The 24,224-nt window shown below is 65.3% G+C and overlaps 2 protein-coding genes across 2 annotated transcripts in view; one reads left to right on the top strand and one right to left on the bottom strand.

The window, feature by feature from the left end:
* The first annotated feature begins 1,550 nt into the window (after positions 1–1,550).
* CACNA1F (calcium voltage-gated channel subunit alpha1 F) lies at positions 1,551–19,202 on the top strand. Its single transcript, XM_082334324.1, has 48 exons — positions 1,551–1,618; positions 1,907–2,153; positions 2,294–2,399; positions 3,049–3,188; positions 3,282–3,424; positions 3,534–3,686; positions 4,756–4,952; positions 5,220–5,323; positions 5,407–5,561; positions 5,664–5,747; positions 5,843–5,930; positions 6,244–6,270; positions 6,440–6,600; positions 6,693–6,918; positions 7,013–7,220; positions 7,786–7,906; positions 8,146–8,227; positions 8,343–8,397; positions 8,479–8,542; positions 8,615–8,747; positions 9,326–9,455; positions 9,731–9,790; positions 9,903–10,009; positions 10,808–10,895; positions 11,755–11,862; positions 11,969–12,021; positions 13,880–14,026; positions 14,116–14,317; positions 14,418–14,576; positions 14,677–14,787; positions 14,918–15,001; positions 15,204–15,224; positions 15,304–15,432; positions 15,511–15,576; positions 15,681–15,772; positions 16,207–16,366; positions 16,471–16,598; positions 16,701–16,797; positions 16,880–16,982; positions 17,074–17,175; positions 17,264–17,394; positions 17,465–17,578; positions 17,656–17,795; positions 17,888–18,013; positions 18,114–18,274; positions 18,382–18,485; positions 18,569–18,835; positions 18,933–19,202. The coding sequence occupies exons 1-48, from the start codon at positions 1,591–1,593 to the stop codon at positions 19,170–19,172; spliced, it is 5,952 nt and encodes a 1,983-aa protein (XP_082190450.1). The 5' UTR covers positions 1,551–1,590; the 3' UTR covers positions 19,173–19,202.
* A 2,441-nt stretch (positions 19,203–21,643) lies between these two features.
* The window catches only part of LOC309601377 (lysine-specific demethylase 5C-like), an 18,556-nt gene continuing 15,975 nt past the window's right edge, over positions 21,644–24,224 (bottom strand). The window contains 2 exon segments of the mRNA XM_082334334.1: positions 21,644–21,843; positions 22,483–22,669. Coding sequence (XP_082190460.1) covers positions 21,659–21,843; positions 22,483–22,669 — 372 coding nt within the window. The 3' untranslated portion in view covers positions 21,644–21,658.

The following is a 24,224-nucleotide window of genomic DNA, read 5'->3' on the forward strand; positions in this document are numbered from 1 at the left end:
TGGGGGGGGGGGAAATGGCGGCTGTGGGGTTTGAGGGGCGGCCGGGAGGGGGGAAATGGAGCCCGTGAGGGGGAAAATGGGGCTTGGGAGGGGTGGGGAGGGGGGGAAATGGCGGCTGTGGGGTTTGAGGGGCGGCCGGGAGGGGGGAAATGGAGCCCGTGAGGGGGAAAATGGGGCTTGGGAGGGGTGGGGAGGGGGGGAAATGAGGCTTTTGAGGGGGGAAAATGGAGATTGTGAGGGGGGAAATGGCGGCTGTGGTGTTTGAGGGGTGGGGAGGGGGGAAAATGGGGCTTGGGAGGGGGGGGGGAGGGGGGGAAATGGGGCTTTTGAGGGGGGAAAATGGAGATTGTGAGGGGGGAAATGGCGGCTGTGGGGTTTGAGGGGTGGGGAGGGGGGAAAATGGGGCTTGGGGGGGGGACGGGGGAATGGGGCTTTTGAGGGGGAAAATGGAGATTGTGAGGGGTGGTGAGGGGGGAAATGGCGGCTGTGGGGTTTGAGGGGCGGCTGAGGGGGGAAAATGGGGCTTTTGAGGGGTGGGGAGGGGGGGAAATGGGGCTTTTGAGGGGGGGAAATGGTGGTTGTGAGGGGGGAAATGGCGGCTGTGGGGTTTGAGGGGTGGTGAGGGGGGAAAATGGGGCTTTTGAGGGGGGAAAATGGTGGTTGTGAGGGGGGAAATGGCGGCTGTGGGGTTTGAGGGGTGGCGAGGGGGGGAAAATAGGGTTTGTGAAGGGGGAAATGGTGGCCCGTGAGGGGCAGCTGAGGGGGGAAAACGGGCTTTGAGGGGTGATGAGGGGGGAAACGGCGCCTGTTCGGGGTCACCGAGGCAGCAAATGGCGTCCGTGGGGCGCGAGGGGCAGCCGCGGTAAGAAATGGCGGCGGCGCCTCCCTCCCGCGCGCGTGTCCCCCTCCTCGTTCCCCCTCGCACGCGCCGGTGCCGCGTCCCCACGCGCCGCGTGCGTCCCGGCCCTGTCCCCCCCCCCCATCCACAACGCGTGTGCCCCCTCCATCCCCATGGTTGCGCCCCGTCCCCCTCGCACGCGTGCCTCGCACGCGCGCCCCGTCCCCCTCGCACGTGCGCCCCGTCCCCCTCGCACGCGCGCCCCGTCCCCCCTCGCACGCGCGCCGTGTCCCCCCTCGCACGCGCGCGTGCCCCGGCACCGCTGCCCTCCCCGTCTGTGCCACGCGTCCTCGTTAAGCCCTTAATCTCCCGGTGCTGACGAGCCGGGGAGGCCGCAGGACAAGCTGTGGGGAGGGCCCGGGAGCTACCCCAGCACCCACACACCCCCCCTAAACACCCCCCAAACCACCCCCAAACACCCCCAACCCCCCCCCTAAATACCCCCCAACCCCCCCCAAATACCCCCCAACCCCCCTAAGTACCCCCAAACCCCCCTAAGTACCCCCAATATTTACCCTAAATGCTCCCAAATCCCCACAGATCCCCCGAATCCCCTTGAGGGTCTCTCAAACCACCCCCCCCCAGACCCTATAGATACCCTCAAGGTACCCCAATCCTACCGGACACCCCTAAAATACCCCCCCCAGGTACCCCCAGATCTCCGGCAACAACCCCCGGCCGCCCCCCTCGCCATGTCGGAGTCGGAGGAGAACGGAGAGGGTGAGTTGGGGGGGGGGGGGGAGTCTTGGAGGGGATATGGGGGGGGGTCCTGGGGAAGAAGTGGGGGTTCGGGGGGGGTCTCCAATGAGATGGGGGGGTCCCCAATGAGATGGGGGGGGTCCCCGAGAGTTGGGGGGTCCCCGAGAGTATGGGGGGTCCCTGAGAGTATGGGGGGGGGCCTGGTCTGTGGGTGTTTACAGGGGGTCCTGGGGTTGGAGGGCTTTGGGGGGGGGGGTGTCCAGGAGGGTTTGGGGGGGTCCTTGACCGCCCCCCCCCCCCGACCCCCAGGCCCCCCCAAAGAGCTGCCGCCCTTTGCCGAAGCCGCGGGCCAACCCCCGGGGTGGCCGGGAGGCGAAGGCGCCGGGGTTGCGGCGGGCGGAGGGACCCCCCCGGGTCACCGTCACCGACGTCCCCCCCACCCCAAGCACAAGGGGCAGGGCTCCGGGGGGGGGGTCCACCGCTCCCCCCGCGCCCTCTTCTGCCTCCGCCTCAACAACCCCATCCGCCGGGCGGCCATCAGCATCGTCGAGTGGAAGTGAGTCCGTTTCGGGGGGGGACACGCGCAAGTTTTGGGGGGTACCGGGGTCGGCCGTGAAGACCGCGGCGGGGGGCAGATTTGGGGGGGGGGCAGCCCCCCCCCCGCTGCCCCCCCCCCCCCCCCTTTATTAACCCCAGGCCCTTCGACATCCTCATCCTCGCCACCATCTTCGCCAACTGCGTGGCCCTGGGGGTCTACATCCCCTTCCCCGAGGACGACTCCAACGCCGCCAACCACAACCTGGTGAGGCCCCCACCCCGAATAAACCAACTGGTCCCAGTTAGGCACTGGTTTAGCTCGTTAAGGGATAACGGCGCCGCTTAACGAAGCCGGAGGGAATTGTGGGGTTCCTCCCTCGGTGGGGACGGGGGACGGGGGGTGCCCGGACGCCTGGGTCCCCCGGGGCGCACACGCGTGTGCCCCTCGCACGCGCGTGTGCCGCGCGGCCTTAAGCTGCTTTACCCGGCGCCCCGGGCGGGCGCTAATCCCGGCTTAGCCGCCGGGAGAAGGGGATGCTGGGAAGGGGGGGGGGGGGGGGTCCCCAATGCCCCTGTCCCCCAGGAGAAGGGGATGCTGGGAAGGGTGGGGGGGGGGGGTCCCCAATGCCCCTGTCCCCCAGGAGAAGGGGATGCTGGGAAGGGGGGGGGGGTCCCCAATGCCCCTGTCCCCCAGGAGAAGGGGATGCTGGGAAGGGTGGGGGGGGGGGGTCCCCAATGCCCCTGTCCCCCAGGAGAAGGGGATGCTGGGAAGGGGGGGGGGGGGTCCCAAATGCCCCTGTCCCCTGGGTGAAGGAGGTGCTGGGCCACCCCACCGAGCCCCTGGGGGGGGTGGATATGGGGGTGGGGTATCCCCAAACGCCCGTGTCCCCCCTTCGCCCCCCCCCCGCCCCCAGGAGCAGGTGGAGTACGTCTTCCTCATCATCTTCACGGTGGAGACCTTCCTGAAGATCATCGCCTACGGGCTGGTCCTGCACCCCAGCGCCTACATCCGCAACGGCTGGAACCTCCTGGACTTCGTCATCGTCGTCGTGGGGTGAGGGATCGTCCCCGAGGAAGGGGGGGCGGGGGGGGACAAGCGCGGGGGGGGGGGGGTACAAACGCCCCCCTCCCCAAAAATCTCCCTCAGGCTCTTCAGCGTCATCCTGGAGCAGGCGTCCCACAAACCCGGCGAAGCCCACCACATGAGCGGGAAACCGGGGGGCTTCGACGTCAAAGCCCTGCGCGCCTTCCGCGTCCTCCGCCCCCTCCGCCTCGTCTCCGGCGTCCCCAGTGAGGTTCCTTTCGGGCTGGGCCACGGGGGGCGGCTTTTTGGGGTGGGGGGGGGGTCTCCTGCCAGCCCCCCCCCCCCGCCCCCCCTTTTTCCTTTTGCCCCCCGCAGGCCTCCACATCGTCCTCAACTCCATCATGAAGGCCATGGTGCCGCTGCTCCACATCGCCCTCCTCGTCCTCTTCGTCATCATCATCTACGCCATCATCGGCCTCGAGCTCTTCATCGGCCGCATGCACAAGACCTGCTTCTTCATCGGCTCCGGTGCGGAGACCCCCTCCCCCCACCTCCAGGGACCCCCCGAGGACTCTGGTTCCCGCTCCCCCCCCCCCGCCCAGGGACCAGGACCCCCCCAGTGACGCCCCAGTAAGGGCGATTGACCCCCCTAAACTCCAAGACCCCCCCCCAGCACCCTGAGCCCCCCCCCCAGCACTCAGGACCCCCCCCAGGGACACCCCAATAAGGGCACCTGCCCCCCCCCAGCACCCTGAGACCCCCCCCCAGCACCCAGGACCCCCCCAGGGGCACCCCAACAAGGGCACCTGCCCCCCCCCAGCACCCAGGACCCCCCAGGGGCACCCCAATAAGGGCACCTGCCCCCCCCCAGCACCCTGAGCCCCCCCCCAGCACCCAGGACCCCCCCAGGGGCACCCCAATAAGGGCACCTGCCCCCCCCCCAGCACCCTGAGACCCCCCCCAGCACCCTGAGACCCCCCCCCCAGCACCCAGGACCCCCCCAGGGGCACCCCAACAAGGGCACCTGCCCCCCCCAGCACCCTGAGACCCCCCCCCAGCAGCCAGGACCCCCCCAGGGGCACCCCAATAAGGGCACCTGCCCCCCCCCCAGCACCCAGGACCCCCCCAGGGACACCCCAATAAGGGCACCTGCCCCCCCCAGCACCCAGGACCCCCCAGGGACACCCCAACAAGGGCACCTGCCCCCCCCCCCAGCACCCTGAGCCCCCCCCCCAGCACCCAGGACTCCCCCAGGGGCACCCCAACAAGGGCACCTGCCCCCCCCCCCAGCACCCTGAGCCCCCCACTTCGATCCCCAGCCCCCCCACGACCCAGCCCCCCCCCCCCCCAGCATTCCCAAGCCCCCCCTCGCTCTGCGTGGCACCACCCCCCCACCCCAATTTTGCCCCCCCGCACCCCAATTTCCCCCCTTCCCCCCCAATTTTGCCCCTCCCCCACAATTCCCCAGCCCCTTTACCCCCCACCCCCAGCAGGAAGGGCGGGGGGTCCCCGCCCTCCCCTTTGCCCCCCCGCCTCCCCACACCCCAGGGCCCCCCCCCCAACCGCCATTTTGGGGGTGCCGCCCCCCCCCCCCCAGACCTGGAATCGGAGGACGACCCCTCCCCTTGCGCCTTCTCGGGCCACGGCCGCGCCTGCCTGCAGAACAACACCGAGTGCCGGGGCCGCTGGGAGGGGCCCAACGGCGGCATCACCAACTTCGACAACTTCTTCTTCGCCATGCTCACCGTCTTCCAGTGCATCACCATGGAGGGCTGGACCGACGTCCTCTACTGGGTGAGCCCCCCCCAAAACCCTTCTCCTGCCCCCCAAAACCCTTCTCCTGCCCCCCCCAAATCCTTCCCCTCCCCTCAAATCCTTCCCCTCCCCTCAAATCCTTCCCCTCCCCTCCAATCCTCCCTGAATTCGTCCCCAACTCCTCTCCCGGCGCCTGAGCGTTGCTGGCGTCGCCCCCGCGCGCCGCCGAGGGGTGGGGTTGGGGTCCCCCCCCCCCTTAACGCTCCGTCACCCCAAAATCTGCCCTTCCCCCCCCCCCTTTTACAGATGCAGGACGCGATGGGCCACGAGCTGCCCTGGATTTACTTCGTCAGCCTCGTCATCTTCGGCTCCTTCTTCGTCCTCAACCTGGTGCTGGGGGTGCTGAGCGGGTGAGGGCGCCGTTCGCGTGTCGTCGGCGCGTCGTTAGCGTGCGCGCGGGGGCTTCACGCGTGCGTGTGCCCCCCCCCTCAAGGGAGTTCTCCAAGGAGCGGGAGAAGGCCAAGGCCCGCGGAGATTTCCAGAAGCTGAGGGAGAAGCAGCAGCTGGAGGAGGATCTCCGGGGCTACATGGACTGGATCACCCAGGCCGAGGACCTGGAGGGCGACGAGGACGAGCACGAGAAACACCGTAAGCGGAGAGGGGGAGCACAGGGCCCCCCCCAAAACCCTCAGCACCCCAAAATCTCTGTGTCGTGTGTGTGTCCCCCCCGCCTCCTGCCGCCCCGAACAGGCCTGACCGCCGAGGACCTGATGGGGAAGCGGAAACCGCGGCTGAAGTGGCTCCGGCACGCCAGTCACTCCACCGAAACCCACGGTAACGCGGCCCCGTCCCCCTCCGGGGGGGGGGGGTCCCCACGATATTGGGGTGCCCCCTCCCGCACACCCGCTGACCTTTGACCCCCACCCCAGCCAGCCTTCCCGGCAGCGAGACGACCTCGGTCAACACCGAGACGGTGGGCGAGGAGGAGGCGCAGCCGACCGCCTGCGACCGCTGCCTGTGAGCGCCAAAACGGGGGGCCCGCGACCCCCCCAAAACCCTTCATGGCCCCCCAATACCTCCCACAGCACCCCAAAACCCACCCTGGGACCCCCCCATGACCCCCCAGTACCTCCCACAGCCCCCGGGACCCCCCCCAGCACCCCAAAACCCACCCTGGGACCCCCCCATGACCCCTCAGTATCTCCCACAGCCCCCGGGACCCCCCCCCCAGCACCCCAAAACCGACCCCAGCACCCCTAGGACCCCTCCCCCCACGGCCGCAGGGACCCCCCCCCCAGATTTCGGGGTGACTCTGCCTTTTTCTCCTCAGGGGCAAAATCACAAAGACAAAATTCTGGTGAGTGAGGGGCAACGGTGGGGGACGGAAACAAAGGGGGGACCCCCAAAATCCCCCCCCCCAACACCTGATGGGGGTCTCTGTAACCCCAACACCTCTCCTCCCTCCCCAAACTACACCCTCCCCGCGGCCGCCTGTCCCCTCCCGCACCCCCAAATCCAACCCCCAGGCACCGCCTGCGCCGCCTGAACCGCCTGTGGCGCCGACGGTGCCGCGGGGCGGTGAAATCCGTCTCCTTCTACTGGACCGTCTTACTCTTGGTCTTCCTCAACACCCTCACCATCGCCTCCGAGCACCACGGGCAACCCCCTTGGCTCACCCAAACGCAAGGTACAACCCCGCTACACCCCTCGACACCCCAACAGGTTTTTGGGGGGCGGGGGGTGTCCTCAAACCGGACGCCCGGGTTACCCCCAAAAAAGCCTACGCCAACAAGGCGCTGCTGTCGCTGTTCGCCGCCGAGATGGTGTTGAAGCTGTACGCCCTGGGCCCCGCCCGGTACTTCGCCAGTTTTTTCAACCGCTTCGATTGTTTCGTGGTGTGCGGCGGGGTGTTGGAAACGGCTCTGGTGGAGCGGGGGGCGATGGAACCCCTGGGGATCTCCGTCCTCCGCTGCGTCCGCCTCCTCCGCGTCTTCAAAGTCACCAGGTGCGGGGGAACCACCGCCGCCTCCCGGTGCCGCCCCGCCGCCGGCTCTTCCCCGTCCTTTCCCAGTCCTCCCAGTAACCCCAGCGTCCCCTAGGCACTGGGCGTCGCTGAGCAACCTGGTGGGCTCCCTGTTGAACTCCATGAAGTCCATCGCTTCCCTCCTCCTCCTCCTCTTCCTCTTCATCATCATCTTCGCCCTGCTGGGCATGCAGCTCTTCGGGGGCCGCTTCAGCTTCGACGAGACCCAGACCAAGCGCAGCACCTTCGATACCTTCCCTCAGGCGCTGCTCACCGTCTTCCAGGTACCCCGAAACCCGGGGGGGGGGACCCCGAAACCCGGGGGGGGACCCCAAAACCCGAGGGGGGACCCCAAAACTCAGAGGAGGACCCCAAAACCTGGGGGGGGATCCTGAAACTCATGGGGAGACCCAAAACCCATGGGGGAGCTTGAAACCTGGGGGGGTCCCCAAAACCTGGGGGGGTGCCCAAAGCCCATGGGGGACCCCAAAATCCTTGGGGAACCCTAAAATCCATGGGGGACCCCGAAACCTGTGGGGAGACCCCAAAACCTGTGGGGAGACCCCAAAACCCCATGGGAGGACCCCAAAACCCCATGGGGGGGACCCTAAAACCCCATGGGGGACCCCAAAACCTGTGGGGAGACCCCAAAATCCATGGGGGGACCCCAAAAACCCCATGGGGGACCCCAAAACCTTTTGGGAGACCCGCCTGTAGTCATTCCAGGGCGACGCTGCACCCTGATGGAGAAGGACTGGGAGGCGGCAGCATACTGGGAGCACTGGGAGCACTGGGGGGGGGTTACTGGTGGCAGCGGGGGACGCTGAGGTTTTGGGGTGACCCCCCCAGATCCTGACCGGGGAGGACTGGAACGCGGTGATGTACGACGGGATCATGGCCTACGGCGGCCCCGTCTTCCCCGGGATGCTCGTTTGCGTCTACTTCGTCATCCTCTTCATCTGCGGGAACTGTGAGCCGGGCGTACTGGGAGCACTGGGAGGGACTGGGGAGCAGGGCGCGGGGTAACTGGGAAGGGAGCGGGGGGGTAACTGGGGAGGTGGCAGGGGAGAGGCCGGGGTTGGGAATGAGAAGCGGAGAGGGAACTGGGAGGGGACTGGGAGCAGGAGCGAACCCAGCCTAGAGGAGGAGGATACTGGGAGGATACTGGGAGGATACTGGGAGCACTGGTTAACCCTTTCCTCCCCACAGACATCCTCCTCAACGTCTTCTTGGCCATCGCAGTCGACAACCTGGCCGACGGCGACAACATCAACTCGGGGGCCGATAAAAAGTGAGCCCGGGCGCCTGCGTCCCCCTGGGGTTTTTTTGGGGGGGGGGGGGTGTCCCCGGGGGCCTGGGGCCCCCGGCTGAGCCCCCCCCTTTTCCCCCGCTGCCCCCCAAAACAGGGAGAAGGCCGGGGAGGTGGAAGCCGGGGCGGGGAGCCAGGACGTGAGCGTGAAGGTGAGCGCGGCCCTCGCACGCTGCCCCTCGCACGCTCCCCCCTCGCACACTCACCCTCCCCCCCCCCCTTTTCCTCCCCAGGTTGAGGGGGAGCAGCCGGAGGAGGAGGAGGAGGAGGAGGAGGAGGAGGAGGGGAGCGAGGAAGGTGAGCGCCGCCCGGCCGGCCGCCGCGGCGGGGTCGGGGGTGACGGCGGCCGGACGCCTGCGTCCCTTGCAGGTGACGAGGAGGGCGGGGGGGAGCGGGACGGTCTGGGGGGGCCCCGGCTGGAGCCCCTGGAGGAGCCCCCCAAACCCAAGGTGGTGCCGATCCCCGAGGGCAGCGCCTTCTTCCTGCTGGGCAGCACCAACCCGTGAGCGCTGGGGGCACTGGGAGGACTGGGAGGACGGGCTGGGGGCAGTGGAAGCGCTGGGCTGGGGGCACTGGGAGGACTGGGCAGTGCTGGGGGGACTGGGCAGTGCTGGGAGGACTGGGGCTGGGGGCACTGGGAGGGAGCACTGGGAGGACTGGGAGGATGGGCTAGGGGCACTGGGAGGGCTGGGGCTGGGGGCACTGGGAGAGCTGGGAGCACTGGGGCTGGAGGCACTGGGAGGGCTGGAGGCACTGGGAGGGCTGGGGGCACTGGGAGCACTGGGAGGACTGGGACACGGTGGGGATTGGGGATACAAGGGCCATGGGGGGACACAAACTGGGGGCGCTGGGACTGGAGGGCTTGGGGCACTGGGAGGACTGGAGCAGGGGAGACTGGGAGCACCGGGGCCACTAAGACGACTGGGGACACAAACTGGGGGGACTGGGAGCACTGGGGCCGCTAAGACGACTGGGGGACTGGGGACACAAACTGGGGGGGACTGGGAGCACTGGGAGCAGAGGGCTCCCAGTAAACTGGGAGGAACTGGGAGCACTGGTGCTGACGCGTGCCCGGCGCAGGCTGCGGGTGCGGTGCCACGCCCTCATCCACCACCACGTCTTCACCAACCTCATCCTCGTCTTCATCATCCTCAGCAGCGTCTCGCTGGCCGCCGAGGACCCCGTCCGCGCCCACTCCCCCCGCAACCACGTGGGATACTGGGAGGAACTGGGACGAACTGGGAGGGCGGGGGAGGGGAGGGGCGGGGCTAATTCACCCTGTGACCATGTAAGGGGCAGAAATGGGGGGGGGCTGGGGGCAGTTTGGGGGGGGGTCCTGGGGGTTTTGGGGGGGGCTGGGGGTTTGGGGGGGGGACTGGGGGGTTTTGGGGAGCCCTGGGGGTTTTGGGGGGGCTCTGGGGGGGGGTCGGGGGGACACGGGGGGGGGTGGGGGTCACCCCGTTTCCCCCCCACCCCACCCCCCAGATCCTGGGCTACTTCGACTACGCCTTCACCTCCATCTTCACCGTGGAGATCCTGCTCAAGGTACGGGGGGGGGGGGGGGGCAGGGGTTTTTGGGGGGGGTCCCCAGGGTTTTGGGGGGCCCTCGGGAAGAGGGGGGGTGGTCCCCGATGTCGGGGTTCACGGCCTCCCCCAGATGACGGCGTTCGGCGCCTTCCTGCACAAAGGCTCCTTCTGCCGCAACTGGTTCAACCTCCTCGACCTGCTGGTGGTCGGCGTCTCCCTCATCTCCTTCGGCATCCAGTGAGCCGGGGGCGGGGGGGGCACTGGGAGGCACTGGGAGTGCTGCTAGGGGCACTGGGAGGCACTGGGAATGCCACTGAGGGCACTGGGAGGCACTTGGAGTGCCACTGAGGGTGCTTGGGAATGCCGCTGGGGGCACTGGGAGTGCCTTCGAGGGTACTGGGAGGCACTGGAATACTGCTGAGGGCACTGGGGGGTATTGGGAGCACCACTGGGGATACTGGGAGGCACCAGGAGTGCCTTTGAGTGTACTGGGAGTGCTGCTTGGGGGTACTGGAAGGCACTGGGAGTGCCTTTGAGGGTACTGGGAGTGCCGTTGAGGGCACTGGGGGGTATTGGGAGCGCCTCTGGGGGCACTGGGAGGCACTGGGAGTGCCTTTGAAGGCACTGGGAGGCACTGGAAGTGCTGCTGAGGGCACTGGGACGCACTGGGAGTGCCTTTGAAGGCACTGGGAGCGCCTTTGAGGGCACTGGGAGCACTGCTGCAGGCACTGGGACGCACTGGGAGTGCCTTTGAAGGCACTGGGAGGAACTGGGAGCGCCTTTGAGGGCACTGGGAGCACTGCTGGGGGCACTGGGAGGCACTGGGAGTGCCTTTGAAGGCACTGGGAGGCACTGGGAGTGCTGCTGGGGGTACTGGGAGTACTGCTGGGGACACTGGAAGGCACTGGGGGTGCCACTGGGGACAGTGGGGGCACTGGGAGCGCCACCAGGGGCACTGGGAGGGTACAAGGAATGCCACTGGGGGTGCTACTGGGAGGCACTGGGAGCACTGGTGTCCCCCAACGCCCGCGGCAGCTCCAGCGCCATCTCGGTGGTGAAGATCCTGCGGGTCCTGCGCGTCCTGCGGCCCCTGCGAGCCATCAACCGCGCCAAGGGCCTCAAGGTGCGGCACTGGGAGCACTGGGAGGCACTGGGAGGAGGGGCAGGTACCACCCAGCAGCGCCTGTGGTGTGCTGCGGGCTTGTACTGGTGGGACTGGGAGCACTGGGAGGCACTGGGAGGAGGGGCAGGGAGCACCCAGCAGCCCCTTTTGTGTGTTGCGGGCTGTACTGGTGGGACTGGGAGGCGCTGGGAGGAGGGGCAGGGAGCACCCAGCAGCCCCTTTTGTGTGTTGCGGGCTGTACTGGTGGGACTGGGAGCACTGGGACGCACTGGGAGGAGGGGCAGGGACCACCCAGCGGCGCCTGTGGGGTGCTGCGGGCTGTACTGGTGGGACTGGGAGCACTGGGAGGCACTGGGAGGAGGGGCAGGGACCACCCAGCGGCGCCTGTGGGGTGCTGCGGGCTGTACTGGTGGGACTGGGAGCACTGGGAGGCACTGGGAGGAGGGGCAGGGAGCACCCAGCGGCGCCTGTGGGGTGCTGCGGGCTGTACTGGTGGCACTGGGAGCACTGGGAGGAGGGGCAGGGAGCACCCAGCAGCGCCTGTGGTGTGCTGCGGGCTGTACTGGTGGCACTGGGAGCACTGGGGTCCCCAGCATGTGGTGCTGCTGGTGGCACGGGGGACATCAGTGGCCCGGTGTTGCGGTGGCATGGGTGTCCCTGTGTCCTACTGTCCTGACGTCCGGTTGTCCCCGCCATCCCAGTGTCCCCGGTGTCCGGGTGTCCCCACGGTCCCTGAAATCTGGGTGTTATGTCCCGGTGTCCCCAGTGTCGGGGTGTCCTGATGTCCCGTTGTCACGCGCGTCCCCCCCGTCCCTGAGGCGAGGGTGTCCCCGACGGCCGCCTGTCCCTCTGTCCCCAGCACGTGGTGCAGTGCGTCTTCGTGGCCATCCGCACCATCGGCAACATCATGATCGTCACCACGCTGCTGCAGTTCATGTTCGCCTGCATCGGGGTGCAGCTCTTCAAGGTGTTGGGGGGGGGGGACACAACCCCCCCACGGCGGGGGTCCCCCACCCCGGGGTCCCCAACCCCCCGCTGCGGGGGTCCCCAACCCCTGCCCCCCCTCTCCCCAGGGGAAGTTCTACAGCTGCACCGACGAGGCCAAGCACACGCCCGGGGAGTGCAAGTGGGTGCCCACCCCCGCGCGGCCGGTGGTCCCCGGGGCGGGGGTGTAGGTGTGAGTGTAGGCTGAGTGTGAGTGTGAGTGTGAGTGCAGGCTGAGGGGGAGGGTAGCTTGAGTGTGAGTGTAGGCTGAGTGTGAGTGTAGATGTGAGTGTAGGCTGAGCATAAGTGAAGTGCGAGCGTGAGTGTAGTGCGAGTGTAGATGTGAGTGTAGGCTGAGTGTGAGTGAAGTGTGAGTGTAGATGTGAGTGTAGGCTGAGGGGGGGCGTAGCTTGAGTGTGAGTGTAGATGTGAGTGTAGGCTGAGTGTGAGTGTAGATATGAGTGTAGGCTGAGGGGGAGCATGGCGTGAGTGTAGCGTGAGTGTAGATGTGAGTGTAGGCTGAGTGTAGGCTGAGGGCGAGTGTAGTGTGAGTGTAGCTGTGAGTGTAGCTTGAGTGTGAGGGTAGATGTGAGTGTAGTGTGAGTGTAGGCCGAGTATGAGTGTGAGTCTAGACTGAGCGAGTGTAGGCTGAATGTGGCTGCAGCTTGAGTGTGAGTGTAGGCTGAGTGTAGTTGTGAGTTTAGGCTGAGTGTGGGCTGAGCGTGAGTGTAAGCTGAGTGTGAGTGTAGACATGAGCTTAGGCTGCACGCGAGTGTAGCCTAAGTGTAGGCTGCATCTGACTGTTGAGAGTGAGTGTAGGGTGAGTATGAGTGTAGATCTGAGTGTAAACACGAGTGTAGGACGAGTGTAGACTGAGTGTGAGTCTAAGCTGAGTATGAGTGTAGATTAAGTGTGAGTGTAGCTTGAGTGTAGGCTGAGTGAGAGTGTGTGTATCTGGACTGTGAGTGTAGCTTGAGTGTGACTGTAGTCTGAGTGTGAGTGTAGCTCGACTGTGAGTATAGAGATGTGAGGGCAGATGGAACGTGAGTGCAGGCTGAGTGTGACTGTAGCTTGAGTGTGAGTGTAGGCTGAGTATTGATGGAGTGTGAGTGTAGACATGAGTGTAGATTGAGTGTGAGTGTAGGCAGAGTGGGTGTAACTGGAGTACAGACTTAGTGTGAGTGTAGCTGTGAGTTTAGGCTGAGTGCGAGTGTACACTGAGTGTAGATTAAATGTGAGGGTGACTGTAGTGTGAGTGTAGGCTGAGTGAGACTGTTGCTTGAGTGTGAGTGTAAACGTGAGTTTAGGCTGAGGGTGAGCGTAGATGTGAGTGTAGGCTGAGCGTGAGTGTGAGTAGCTGGACTGTGACTGTAGCCTGAGTGTGACTGTAGCCTGAGTACGAGTGTAGACACGTGAGCATAGCTTGAATGTGAGTGTAGGCTGAGTGTGAGTGCAGACATGAGTGTAGCTTGAGTGTGAGTGGGGCTGAGTGTGAGTGTAGGCCGAGTGTGAGTGTGAACGTGAGTTTAGGCTGAGTGTGAGTGTAGGCTGAGTGCGAGTGTGAGTGTAGACATGAGCTTAGGCTGCAGGCGAGTGTAGCCTGAGTGTAAGTGTAGGCTGCATCCGAGTGTTGATCGAGTATGAGTGTAAATGTGAGCGTAGGGCGAGTGTGAGTGCAGATGGGTGTGTAGACACGAGTGTAAGCTGTGTGCGAGTGTGGGCTGAGTGTAGCTTGAGTGCGAGTGTAGGCCGAGTGTGAGTGTGGATTGTAGATGTGCACGGGCCTGTAGCGGGAGCGGTGTAGCCTGAGTGTGGGTGGAGCCTGAGTGTGAGTGTAGCCCGACTGCGAGTGTAGGTGACGCGGGGGGTACTCGTAGGGCGCGAAGGGAGCGCGCGTGCGCGCTGTGAGTGTACACCGAGCGCGGGCTGTACCTGGGTCCGTGTCCCCCGCGGGTGTCACCCCTCGGCGCGGCTGTTCCCCCCCCCCCCCCCCCCCCCAGGGGCACCTTCCTGGTGTACAAGGACGGGGACGTCGCCCACCCCTCGGTGCGGGAGCGCCTGTGGCACAACAGCGACTTCAACTTCGACAACGTGCTGGCGGGGATGATGGCGCTCTTCACCGTCTCCACCTTCGAGGGCTGGCCCGCGTGAGTCACCCGGGGGGGGACACGGTGACGCCCTGACCCCCGCGCGAGGTGGCGCCTCGCGGACCACCGCCTCCCCCCGCCCGCCCCAGGCTGCTGTACAAGGCCATCGATGCCAACGCCGAGGACCAGGGTCCCATCTACAACTACCGGGTGGAGATCTCCATCTTCTTCATCATCTACATCATCGTCATCGCCTTCTTCATGATGAACATCTTCGTCGGCTTCGTCATCATCACCTTCCGGGCGCAGGGGGAGAGCGAGTACCGCAACTGCGAGCTGGACAAGAACCAGGTGCTTGGGGACGCTGCGGCGTCACCTCGTCACCCCCCCCCCCGCGGCGTCACCTCGTCGCCCCGTGACAGCCCGGTTGTGTCCCCGTCTCCCTCCGCAGCGGCAGTGCGTGGAGTACGCCCTGAAGGCGCAGCCGTTGCGGCGTTACATCCCCAAGAACCGCAGCCAGTACCGCGTCTGGGCCATGGTCAACTCCACCGCCTTTGAGTACATCATGTTCGTCCTCATCCTCCTCAACACCATCGCCCTGGCCGTCCAGGTGGGGACGGCGAGGGGGGGTTTGGGGACACTTGGGGACACTGAGGTGTCTTGGGGGGGGGGACGACGGCTAAGGACCCCCCCTTTTCCCCCCGCCAAAGCACTACGAGCAGTCCAAGCCCTTCAACTACGTGATGGACCTGCTCAACATGGTGTTCACGGGGCTCTTCACCGTCGAGATGGTGCTCAAGATCATCGCCTTCAAACCCCGGGTAGGCTGGCGGGGCGTGCGTCGCACGAGGAGGCGGGGCGTGCGTCACACGGGGGGGGGGGGGGCGTCGCACGAGGGGGGAGGGTGTCGCACGAGGAGGGGGGCCCCTCACCGCCCCGCCCCGCGCGCAGCACTACTTCTGCGACGCCTGGAATACCTTCGACGCCCTCATCGTGGTGGGCAGCGTGGTGGACATCGCCGTCACCGAGGTCAACGTGAGTCACGTCCTCTGGATGCGGGGACATTTGGGGGGGGGGGGGTCCCTCCCTCCGTGTCCGTGGTCCTTGCGTACATCTGTCTGTCTCTGTCCGTCTCCGTCCACCTCCACCTCCGTCTCCATCCACCTCCGTCTCCATCCACGTCCGTCTCCATCCACCTCCGTCTCCATCCGCGGTTCCCGACGCCTGTATGGGACAGAACGGGGGTCACGTTGGTGAGGTACGGGGGTGTTCTCGGGGGGGTGTGCGGGAGTTTTGGGGTGCCCCTCACCGCCGCCCCCCCACCCCGCTCTCCGCAGAGCTCGGAGGACAGCTCCCGCATCTCCATCACTTTTTTCCGGCTCTTCCGGGTGATGCGGTTGGTGAAGCTGCTGTCCAAGGGCGAGGGTATCCGCACCCTGCTCTGGACCTTCGTCAAGTCCTTCCAGGTGGGACATCGCGGGGCGGGGGACGGGGCACCGGGGGACACCCGCGCGCCCTCACCCCCCTGCTCCGCCACCCCGCAGGCCCTGCCCTACGTCGCCCTCCTCATCGCCATGATCTTCTTCATCTACGCCGTCATCGGCATGCAGGTGAGGGGCCTCGTGCGAGAGCCGCGCCCCCTCCGAGGGGCGTGCGAGGGGCGTGCGAGGGGGGGGGGTGTCCCCCGCAAGCCCCACGTTTCCCCCCCCCCCAGACTTTTGGGAAGGTGGCGCTGCAGGACGGGACCCAGATCAACCGCAACAACAACTTCCAGACCTTCCCCCAGGCCGTGCTGCTGCTCTTCAGGTGGGGCCGGGGCCCTATGGGGGCCCTATAGAATCGGGGGGGGGGGGGCTCTGGGCTTCCTATAGGATCTGGGTGGGGGCCTCGGGGGTCCCCGCGGGCTCCCTATGGGATCTGGGGGGACCCTTCAGGGTCTTTGTTGGGTCCCTGTGGATCCCCTTGGGGTCTGTGGGTCACTACAGGGGGCCTATAGGATCCCTATAGGGTCCCTGTGGGGTCCCTATACGGTCCCCGTGTGCTCTGTGGCCTCCCCACAGAGTCCCTATGGCGTCCCCGTGGGGCTCCTATAGAGCTCTCCTGAGGCCTACGCGTCCCTGCAGGGCATCCGTACCGCATCTATAGGGGAGGCCTGGCAGGAGACGCCGCCAGGGGTTGGGGAGGGGGGCCTATAGGGTCCGGAGGGGCCCTATAGGGTCGCACGGACGTGTGGGGCGCAGGTGCGCCACGGGGGAGGCCTGGCAGGAGATCATGCTGGCCAGCCTGCCGGGCAAGCGCTGCGACCCCGAGTCGGACGCGGGGCCAGGCGAGGAGTTCACCTGCGGCAGCAACTTCGCCATCGTCTACTTCATCAGCTTCTTCATGCTCTGCGCTTTCCTGGTGAGCCCCACGGCGGCACTGCCCCACGGCGGCACTGCCCCACGGCCCCCGGGGGGGTTCCCAACCCTCCCCCCCCCCGTAACGGCGCAACCCCTCCCCCGCAGATCATCAACCTCTTTGTGGCGGTGATCATGGACAACTTTGACTACCTGACGCGCGACTGGTCCATCCTGGGCCCCCACCACCTGGACGAGTTCAAGCGCGTCTGGTCCGAGTACGACCCCGCCGCCAGGTCTGTCACCGTCGCGCACACCCAAAGCCGGGGGGGGGGTGGGGTGGGGTGACACCCAGGTGTCCGGGCCCCCCCCCTCCCGGTGACCCCGCCACGCCGCAGGGGCCGCATCAAGCACCTGGACGTGGTGACGCTGCTGCGCCGGATCCAGCCCCCGCTGGGTTTCGGGAAGCTTTGTCCCCACCGAGTCGCCTGCAAGGTCGGTTGGGGTCTTTTGGGGGGGTGGGGCACCCGGATGCCTGGGTTCACTCACCCCACCCCCCCCTTCCCATCATCCCCAGCGCCTGGTGGCCATGAACATGCCCCTCAACTCGGACGGGACGGTGACCTTCAACGCCACCCTCTTCGCCCTGGTCCGCACCTCCCTCAAGATCAAGACGGAAGGTTGGGAATTGGGGTGTATCCCCGTGGGACAGCGGGGTGCGAGAGCCAGGGCGGGGGCACCCCCCGCCATTCGGGCGTCGTCCCCCACCAGGGAACCTGGACGTGGCCAACAAGGAGCTGCGCGCCGTGGTCAAGAAGATCTGGAAGAGGACGAAGCCCAAGCTGCTGGATGAGGTCATCCCCCCGCCCGAGGGTGAGCGAACGTCTGTCTGTCTGTCCTTGTGTCACCCCCTCGGGGACCCCGGCACCCCTGACCCTGCTGTGCCCGCCCCCCCCCCCAGAGGAGGAGGTCACCGTCGGCAAGTTCTACGCCACCTTCCTGATCCAGGACTATTTCCGCAAGTTCCGGCGGCGGAAGGAACGGGGGATGCTGGGGCCCAACGCCGGCCCCAGCAACGAGTGCGCGCTCCAGGTGGGTGGGAGGGGGGGTGGGGGGCTGGGGGGTGGGGGGGTGGCAGCGGTGACGTCCCCTCCCCGCCCAGGCCGGGCTGCAGACGCTGCAGGCGCTGGGCCCCGAGATGCGACGGGCGCTGAGCTGCGACCTGGAAGGCGACGAAGGCCCCGCCGTCACCCAGGAGGAGCAGCTGACCTATGCCGTAAGCCCCGCCCCTCCCCTTCAGGCCACGCCTCCCGGCCACACCCACCAAGCAAACCCCGCCCCCTCTGCCCGCAGGCCCCCGAGACCCTGTACGGCTCCGCCCCCAGCCCCCCCCTCCTGGGGGAGCCCCCCCCAGCCGCCAGCCCGGTCCCCACCGAGGGGGAGGACCCCGCGCCCCCTCCCCACGTCGGCCCCCAGCAGCGCCTCGGCAGCAGGTATGGCACTGGGGGGCGGGGGGGGGCACCCAGACACGGGGGGTCCTGGGGGGGGGGAGGGGCAACGGGGGTCCCCACAGCCCTGTGCACAGGCGGCGCTCGGAGGGGGGGGCGCAGGAAGAGCCAGCCCCCCCCGAGGATGCGGAGGAGCCAGGGGAGGGCAGCCACGAAGAGGACCCCGAGGGCTCGGCCCCCCGCCACCGCTGGGGCGGGGAGAGGTACGGCGACACCCGCGTCCCCTACGACCCCCGCCCCCTCCGGCGCGCGGCGGGGTGTCCCTGTAACCGGGGAGACTCCAACCGCCAACGCCTTCCCCAGGGCGCCGGGGAGCGCGGCCGCCCCCCAGCCCCGCCGCTGGGCGGGAGAAGGGCCGCGGGGGGGGTCGCTGCCGCTGCCCTCCCGGCACTTCGCCCTCCACAACGGGGCCCTGGAAGGGCAGCAGCTCAAGAGGCGACGGCTCCTGCCTCCCACCCCCGCAGGTAGGGGCGGGGCCTAAGGCGAGGTGGGCGGGGCCTGTGGGTTATGGGCGTGGCTTGCTGGATGTGGGCGGGGTCTCAGGTGAGCCCCGCCCCACCACGTTGCCCAGGTCGGAAGCCCTCCTTCACCATCCAGTGCCTGCGGCGCCAGGGCAGCTGCGAGGACGAGCCCATCCCGGGCACCTACACCCCCTCGGGTCCCGCGCGGCCCCAGGTACCGCCGCCGCCGCCGCGCGCGCCGGACGGCGGGACGCGCCCGCGGCCACCGCCGCCGCCAACAACCGCCTCTCCCCGCAGGGCTACGGCAGCTCCGAGACGTGGCGCCTGGGGGGCTCCTCCCACGCCTGGGCCGCGGCCCCCGCCCGCGGCCACGTCCTCTACGCGCCCCTCATCCTGGTGGAGGGGGGACCCCCGCCGGTGGGGCGCGAAGGCGGCGGCGGGAGCCTCCCCCCGCTCTCGCGCTGGTTCCTGGGGGAGCGCGGGGCCCCCGGCCCCCTCCGCCTGCGGCCCTGCGGCCCTCGGGAGGCGCTGGCCCGCGGCTCCGCCGACAGCCTGGTGGAAGCGGTGAGTGGGGGGGGACGGGGACGGGGGGGGCGCCGGATCGGGCCCCCTCCGCCTGCCAGGCCGGCGTCAGCCAGCGCCCTCCCGGCCCCCGCCGCAGGTGCTGATCTCGGAAGGGTTGGGGTTGTTCGCCCGCGATCCCAAATTCGTGGCTGTGGCCAAGCGGGAGATCGCCGACGCTTGCGACATGACGATGGACGAGATGGAAAGCGCCGCTACCGACCTCCTCACCCGCCGCCGCCCCGCCGCCACCGCCACCGTCTACAGCGACGAGGAACCGCTGCGGCCGCCGGCCGAGGAGGAGCTGGCCGACGAGATGGCCTGCGTCGGCGGGCTCTAGGCGCCGGGACGGGGGAGTTACCTCAGGAAAGGGGGGGCTGCCTCGGAAAAAGGAAGGGTTTGCCTCAAAAAGAAAAAAAAAAAGGGGTTTTCCTCAAAAAGAAGTGTTTTTCCTCAAAAGAAGGAAGGGTTTTCCTCAAGAAGAAAAAGGGGTTTTCCTCAAAAAAAAAAAGGGAGGGGATTTTCCTCAAAGAAAAAAAAAAGGAGCGTTTTACCTCAAAAAAAAAGATTTTTTTTCCTAAAAACACCTTTTTCCTAAAAAAGAAAAAGAGGGTTTTTCATTAAAAAAGGGAGTTTTCCCTCAAAAAAAAAGGAGGGTTTTTCATTAAAAAAGGGAGTTTTCCCTCAAAAAAAAGGGAAGGTTTTTCCTAAAAAAAAAAAAAAAAAAGAGGTTTTCCTAAGAAAAAAGAGGGGTTTTCCTAAAAAAAGAGAGGGGTTTCCCTAAAAAAAGTTCTTCCTAAAAAAAAAAAGGTTTCTTCAAAAAAAGGGAGGGTTTTCGTCAAAAAAAGGAGGGGTTTACCTCCAAAAAGGGAGGGTTTTTCCTCAAAAAAAGGGGTTTTACCTCTAAAAAAGGAGGGGCTTATATCCAAAAGAAGAGGGGTTTACATCCAAAAAAAGGGAATGTTTTACCTCCAAAAAGGGAGGGGTTTTCCTCAAAAAAAGGATGTTTTTCCTCAAAAAAAGGGAGGCTTTTTCCTCAAGAAAAGGAGGGGTTTATCTCTAAAAAAGGAAAGTTTAAACCTCTAAAAAAGGAGTGGTTTATATCCAAAAAAGGGAGGGGTTTTCCTCAAAAGTTTTCCTCAAAAAAAAGAGGCGTTTTCCTCAAAAAAAGGGAATATTTTACCTCAAAAAAGGAGGTTTTTACCTCAAAAAAGGGATGGTTTTCCTCAAAAAAACCCTTTTTCCTCAAAAAAAAGTGAGAGTTTTCCTTCAAAAAAAAAAAAACAAATGGGGGTTTCCTAAAAATAAAAATATTTTCCTCAAAAAAGGAGGGTTTCTCCTAAAAAAAAAAGTTTTCTCCTCAAAAAGAGGGTTTTTACTCTAAAAAGGAGGGGTTTTACCCTCAAAAAAAGGAGTTTTACCTCGGGGGGGGGGGGGTGTCTCAAAACAGGAGGGTTTTTCCTCAAAAAAAGGGAGACTTACCTCATGGAGGAGGATTTTACCTCACGAAAAAGGATTTTTTACCTTAGAAAAAGTAAATTTTATCTCATGGAGGAGGTTTTTACTTCAGGGAAGAGGATTTTTTTTGTTTTTTTACCTTAGGGACGGGGATTTTACCTCAGGAAAGGTAAATTTTACTTCACAAAAGAGGGTTTTACTTCAGGAAAGTGGATTTTAACCTCAGAAAAGGGGATTTTACCTCAACAAAGGTAGATTTTTACCTCACAGAAGAGGGTTTTACTTCAGGAAAGGAGATTTTTACCTCAGGAAAGGTAAATTTTACCTCACAGAGCACATTTTTACTTCAGGAAAGGTAAATTTTACCTCACAGAAGCAGCTTTTACCTCACAGAAGACGGTTTAACTTCAACAAGGGATTTTTTACCTCAGGAAAAGTAAATTTTACCTCACAGAAGAGGATTTTGCCTTACAGAAGAGGGTTTTACTTTAGGAAAGGGGATTTTTAACCTCAGAAAACAGGATTTTTACCTCAACAAAGGTAGGTTTTACCTCACGGAAGAGGCTTTTACCTCACAGAAGAGGGTTTAACTTCAGGAAAGGGGATTTTACCTCACAGAAGAGGGTTTTACTTCAGCAAAGGGGATTTTAACCTCAGGAAAGGGGATTTTTACCTCAAAAAAGGTAGCATTTTTACCTCACAGAAGAGGGTTTTACTTCAGGAAAGGGATTTTTAACTTCAGAAAAGGTATTTTACCTCAAGAAAGGCAGATTTTACCTCACGAAACACATTTTTACCTCAGAATGGGGGGGGGGAGGGAACTCCGCGGAGGAACCAACGGTCACCGCCTCGCGCCGCCGCCATCACCTGCCCGGCGCCTCGCCCGTCCCCGCCCGCCCATTGGCGGAGACGGCGGCCAATGGGAAGCGCCTCAGCGCCCGCCCCCCCCCCCCCCCGCGGCGCATGCGCGGTGCGGACGCTCCCCACGTGTCCGCGCAGCTTTGGGGGGGGTCCCGTCCCCCCCCCCCCCCCCCAACCACCCAAATCCCCTTTAGCCTCCAAAGTTTAATAATAATAAAAAAAAATCATAATACAATAAAATAAGGCCCCCCGTCCCCACCCCGCTACAAAGAGCCCGAGACTGTTAGTGTCGGCGGGGGGGGGGCAGGGGGGCCCCAAATCCGCCCCCACCCCCTCTCCCCCACCCCCCCAATCCTATAAAAAACCCGGTGCGGGGGGGGGGGGGGGGGGGGGGGGCTGGCCCTGCTGTGCTGGTTGGGCCCCCCCCCCCCCTTTGGGGGGGACCCACGGACCCCCATTTGTGTGTGTGTGGCCCCCCCCCGGGGGGGCTTAACGATACAAAAGAAATCAACTCAAATAATTACATCGCGGGGGGGGGGGGGGGGGGGGGAGAAGGGGGGGAGACCCTCCCCCCCCCCCAAGTCCGGGGGTGTTTGGGGGGGGGGGACGACACACGGCATGGCCCCCCCCCAGTCCGTCCCCGCCGCCGGCAGGCGCGTCCGTCCGAGCTGGGGGGCTCCGCGTCACGAGTCCTGGGGGGGGGGCGGAGGGGGGGGTGGTTGGGGGGGGGGGAGCACCCCAAAACCCCATGGGGGGCCCCTATGCTGGTTGGGGGGGGGGGGTGTCCTGCCCTCTACCCCATAACCCCATAGCCCCCCCATGCCCCTCCTGGGGCCCCCCCCTTACCCCATAGCCCCCCCCCTCACCCCATAACCCCCCCCACGCTCCTCCTGGGACCCCCCCCTCACCCCATAAACCCCCCCATGCCCCTCCTGGGACCCCCCCCCTCACCCCATAACCCCCCCCAAGCTCCTCCTGGGACCCCCCTCCCCCATAAACCGCCCCCAAGCTCCTCCTGGGACGCCCCCCCCCACCCCATAACCCCCCCCACGCTCCTCCTGGGACGCCCCCCCACCCCATAACCCCCCCCATGCCCCTCCTGGGACCCCCCCCCTCACCCCATAAACCCCCCCCATGCCCCTCTTGGGACCCCCCTCACCCCATAACCCCCCCCACGCTCCTCCTGGGACCCCCCCCTCACCCCATAACCCCCCTCATGCCCCTCCTGGGACCCCACCCCGCCCCATTACCCCCCCCCAGGACCCCCACCCCAAAGCAATGGGCCCCTATACCTCCCCCCCAAACTCTGGGGATGCCCCCCCCTCACTCACCCCCGGGGCGTGGGGACCAGGCGGGGGGGCTGTCCCGGGGGGTCCCCCCCTCGGGACCCCGACTCCTCTTTGGCTCCAGCTCCTCCTTAGCCAGGGCGGGGAGGTCGCCCCGTTCCGCCCGGCGTTTCCGACGTCTTTCGGGGTCCCGGCCGCGGGCGCGAGCCCCCCGCCGCTCTGCCTGCTCCAGCTGGGAGGGGGGGGACACACCCCATCAGTGACCACCCCCCCGAATTTGGGGCTCTCCTAGAGTTCCAAGGTCCCCAGGGATGTTTGAGGTGATTTTGGGGACCCCATCTTGAGAAGGAGGTGGAAAGGGAGCGGGTGTAGGGATGGTTTTGGGGTCCCTAGGGCGATTTTGGGGTCCCCAGGGGAGTTTTGGGGTCCCCAGGTGGGGTTTGGGGACCCTACCTTGAGGAGAAGGTGGTATAGGGCAAGGGGAGCAGCGTGGGGATGGTTTTGGGGTCCCGGGGGGTTTTGGGGAACCCAACCTTGAGGAGGAAGGTGGCAAGGGGCAAGAGGAACAGCATGGGGCCAGTTTTGGGGTCTCGGGGGCCGTTCGGGAGTGGTTTGGGGGTCAACAGGAGACTTGGAGGTGGTTTGGGGGGGTTCTGGGAACCCAGGGGATGGTTTGGGGTGGCTGTAGGGTGAGGGGGGCAGTTCTGGGGTCCCCAGGGTGGTTTGGGGCGGTTTTGGGGTCCTGGGGGTGCTTTAGGGCACTTCTGGGGTCCCCAGGGTGGTCTGGGGCAGTTTTGGGGTCCTGGGGGTGCTTTAGGGCACTTCTGGGGTCCCCAGGGTGGTTTGGGGCGGTTTTGGGGTCCTGGGGGTGCTTTAGGGCACTTCTGGGGTCCCCAGGGTGGTTTGGGGCGGTTTTGGGGTCCTGGGGGTGCTTTAGGGCACTTCTGGGGTCCCCAGGGTGGTCTGGGGCAGTTTTGGGGTCCTGGGGGTGCTTTAGGGCACTTCTGGGGTCCCCAGGGTGGTCTGGGGCAGTTTTGGGGTCCTGGGGGTGCTTTAGGGCACTTCTGGGGTCCCCAGGGTGGTCTGGGGCAGTTTTGGGGTCCTGGGAGTGCTTTAGGGCACTTCTGGGGTCCCCAGGGTGGTCTGGGGCAGTTTTGGGGTCCTGGGGGTGCTTTAGGGCACTTCTGGGGTCCCCAGGGTGGTCTGGGGCAGTTTTGGGGTCCTGGGAGTGCTTTAGGGCACTTCTGGGGTCCCCAGGGTGGTCTGGGGCAGTTCTGGGGTCCTGGGGGTGCTTTAGGGCACTTCTGGGGTCCCCAGGGTGGTCTGGGGCAGTTTTGGGGTCCTGGGAGTGCTTTAGGGCACTTCTGGGGTCCCCAGGGGTGGTTTGGGGCAGTTTTGGGGTCCTGGGGGTGCTTTAGGGCACTTCTGGGGTCCCCAGGGTGGTTTGGGGCAGTTTTGGGGTCCTGGGGGTGCTTTAGGGCACTTCTGGGGTCCCCAGGGTGCTTGGGGGCAGTTTGGGGGGGGGGGGGGGGGGGTGTCCTGGAGTCCCGAGGATTTTCTAGGTAAGTTTTTGGGGTCCTGGGGACACTGTGGAGCAGTTCCAGGGTCCTGGGAAGGTTTTTTGGGGTGGGTTCTAGCTCTCTGGGATGGTTTGGGGCAGTTTTGGGGTCCCTGGAAAGACTTTGGGGGAGTTTTGGGGTTCTGGAGGCCCCAGGGTGGCCCGGGGCAGTTTTGGGGTCCTGGGGATACTTAGGAGCAGTTCTGGGGCTCCTAGGATGGTTTGGGGC

This window comes from Platalea leucorodia (assembly GCF_965183815.1).
Source record: "Platalea leucorodia genome assembly, chromosome: 33".
NCBI lineage: Eukaryota > Metazoa > Chordata > Aves > Pelecaniformes > Threskiornithidae > Platalea > Platalea leucorodia.